Source organism: Adiantum capillus-veneris, chromosome 7 (assembly GCF_014529385.1).
Source record: "Adiantum capillus-veneris isolate H3 chromosome 7, ASM1452938v2, whole genome shotgun sequence".
NCBI lineage: Eukaryota > Viridiplantae > Streptophyta > Polypodiopsida > Polypodiales > Pteridaceae > Adiantum > Adiantum capillus-veneris.
Genome location: NC_140937.1, coordinates 114,454,722 through 114,457,446, shown reverse-complemented (window position 1 = coordinate 114,457,446; position 2,725 = coordinate 114,454,722). Strand labels below are relative to the sequence as shown.

The 2,725-nt window shown below is 43.9% G+C and overlaps 1 protein-coding gene across 1 annotated transcript; it reads right to left on the bottom strand.

Moving 5' to 3' along the window:
• Positions 1-518: 518 nt before the first annotated feature.
• On the bottom strand, positions 519-1,365 carry LOC147454465 (uncharacterized). Its single transcript, XM_086517345.1, has one exon. The coding sequence runs from the start codon at positions 1,292-1,294 to the stop codon at positions 539-541; it is 756 nt and encodes a 251-aa protein (XP_086373471.1). The 5' UTR covers positions 1,295-1,365; the 3' UTR covers positions 519-538.
• Positions 1,366-2,725: the final 1,360 nt, after the last annotated feature.

Here is a 2,725-nt window from a genome sequence, read left to right as displayed (position 1 = left end):
TTCATGCGAGAATGAAAATATACCCTTGTTTGATTCATGTCCTAGCGGTTTCTGTTATTGCTATCATGATAGGTCAATATCTGCCTATATTGTTTATGTTTTATGCTTTTTTTTCCTAAGGTCCCTTATTAAGAAGCGGGTCTTTTTAACATTACCAAAGAGTTTTGAGATAGCTATAGAAATGAAAGTACATGATAATCTACATAGATTCAAAGAGTTTGATCTACCCTGATATTCGTGCAACGGTACGAATTATAGGCAACCGCAAAGCGATATCATAGGACCATTGTGAAACATTCAACATAGTTGGAAAAAAGTATATGTGAGTAACGGAAAGAATCTGATGAGGAATTGAGGTTTTAAGCCCACACATGGACCATTAAAATGAATGAAAAGATTTGATGAGATTCTATGATGGATGAAGATAATCAATTTCTAGAATGGCTCTTGTCTGTTAATTCAAAAGAATAACTACATTTAGAACATCCTCCACATTTTGTTGGGATGATGTTATTGATGTCGTGAATAAGGGGTGATCCTAGTAAGATGGGGGAGGTGGAGAAGGTGAAGTGTAAGGAGGGTCGTATACAATAGGGGGAGGGGGGGAGGTATAGGTTGAAGAAGGCTCATAGGTTGGTGGTGGAGGGGACTTGTAGATGGGTGAGGGCTCGTAGTAGGTGGGGGGTGGGGGAGACTTGTAGATGGGGGAGGGCTCATAGTAGGTGGGAGGTGGGGGAGACTTGTAGACTGGGGAGGGGTCATAGTATGTGGGGGGAGGAGGAGACTTGTAGATTGGGGAGGGGTCATAGTATGTGGGGGGAGGAGGGGACTTGTAGCCAGGAGAAGGGGTGTAGTAGGTAGGAGGAGGGGGGGACTTGTAAACGGGAGAAGGGGTGTAGTAGGGCGGCTTGTAGATGGGCTTGGGCTTGTAATAGGGCTTAGGCTTGTAGTAGTAGTAGGGCTTGGGCTTGTAGTAGACGGGGGGCTTGTAGTAGGGCTTGGGCTTGGAATAATAGTAGGGCTTGGGCTTGTAGTAGTAGGATTTGGGTTTGGGCTTGTAGTAGTAGGGCTTGGGCTTGGGCTTGTAGTAGTAGTAGGGTTTGGGGTCATAATAGGCCGGGGAAGGGGAGGGCTTCTTGTAGTAGGGCACAGCAGGCGACTTTGTGTAGTCCTCCTCCTTCTTCTTTGGGTAGTAGCCGCTCTCCTCCGGTGGGTAGTAGCTGGCCTGGACGCTAAGGAAGGCGGAGGCCACGAGGGCCAGCAGGAGGAGGAAGGGATGCCGCAGAAGAGCCATACTGAATTAGCTAGTTAGTGAGGGGGTGAGAAGGTCACAGAGCAGCTGCTGCCAGTACGTACCGGCCAGCTGGAGCTGTTGAGCAGGCCTCCCTTCAGCTTTATAAGCCCGACCACCTTTGACTTGCAGCAGCGAATTCCCCGGCCGTGCAGCTGGTCAACCACCAACAGTCCACTCGACCATGATCAGCTTAGTGCGCTCGCCGTGCGGGCACGATGCCGGACGTGCCCCCCGGAATCATTAGTTAAATTAAAGGGAAAATTACCAAACAAAATACCCCTCTAATTTGTGGAATTTCCCAAAATACCCATCAAATTTCAAAATCTCCCAAATTACCCCACATATTTTGTCATCAATTCCCGAAACGCTCTTGAAATTTTCCAAACTAAAGATGATTCTTTTTGTAGCTTTTCATAAGAAGACTATTTGTCTATCTATACAAGATACATGGCTATGTAGGCTTTGAAGATGAATTGCTTCATTATTTTTAGACATAATTGCCTTTATTGGGAAGTGATTTGTGACAAATTACATGGTAAACACTAAAAAAACGGATCTCAATTGTCAAGAAAGGATAAAGATCAGGGAATTGTGAACAATCGAACCATAACAGTTACAAGGTTAATTTGGGAATTTTTGAAATTTGAGGGCTATTTTGGGAGTTTCCACAAATTAGAGAGGTATTTTGGTGATTTTCCCTAAATTAAGTTTACGCCAAACTTTTGCTCCAACTTTTGCATATGAGTTTATTCTTTTGCCTATATATATATATATATATATACCTTAGATAAATAGTTTCACCAATGACCTCACAGATAGAGGTATTTGTGTCTACCAATGAAATGAGCCATTATCATAGATGTATATTATTGGTATGGTATTTTATTGGTCTCATATTGTTATCACTATATAAGTATTTTTTTGGGACTTATTTTTTGCATGGTGTGATTTCTATTTCTGCTTGAATCTCGTTAGCAGTGCTCGAAATTTATCATCACCTGCGAGAGAGATATGCGGGGCCTCGATTATGGAAGCTCTGTTCCTAGGAGATAGCAAGCGTGACATGAATGAGAGAGAGAGAGAGAGAGAGAGAGAGAGAGAGAGAGAGAGAGAGAGAGAGAGAGAGAGAGAGAGAGAGAGAGAGAGAGAGAGAGAGAGAGAGAGAGAGAGAGAGCTATGCGAGCTTTAGCTAGTAGCTTGAGGAGCAACGAGCAACACCACTCAATGCAGCGAGTCACAACCAAACGACAAACGCACAATCACAGAGCTAATTTTCCAGACACTGAGCAGTGCCAAGAAAGAGAAAACATTGAGGGGAAGAGAATAAGTATTTCTTTTGTGATTTCACTTAAAGACTGTGCTAATGTTAGCAGCGGCTAACACAGGCTACGCCGGTTATGCATCAAGCGAGAGATATGCGACGGATGTGAC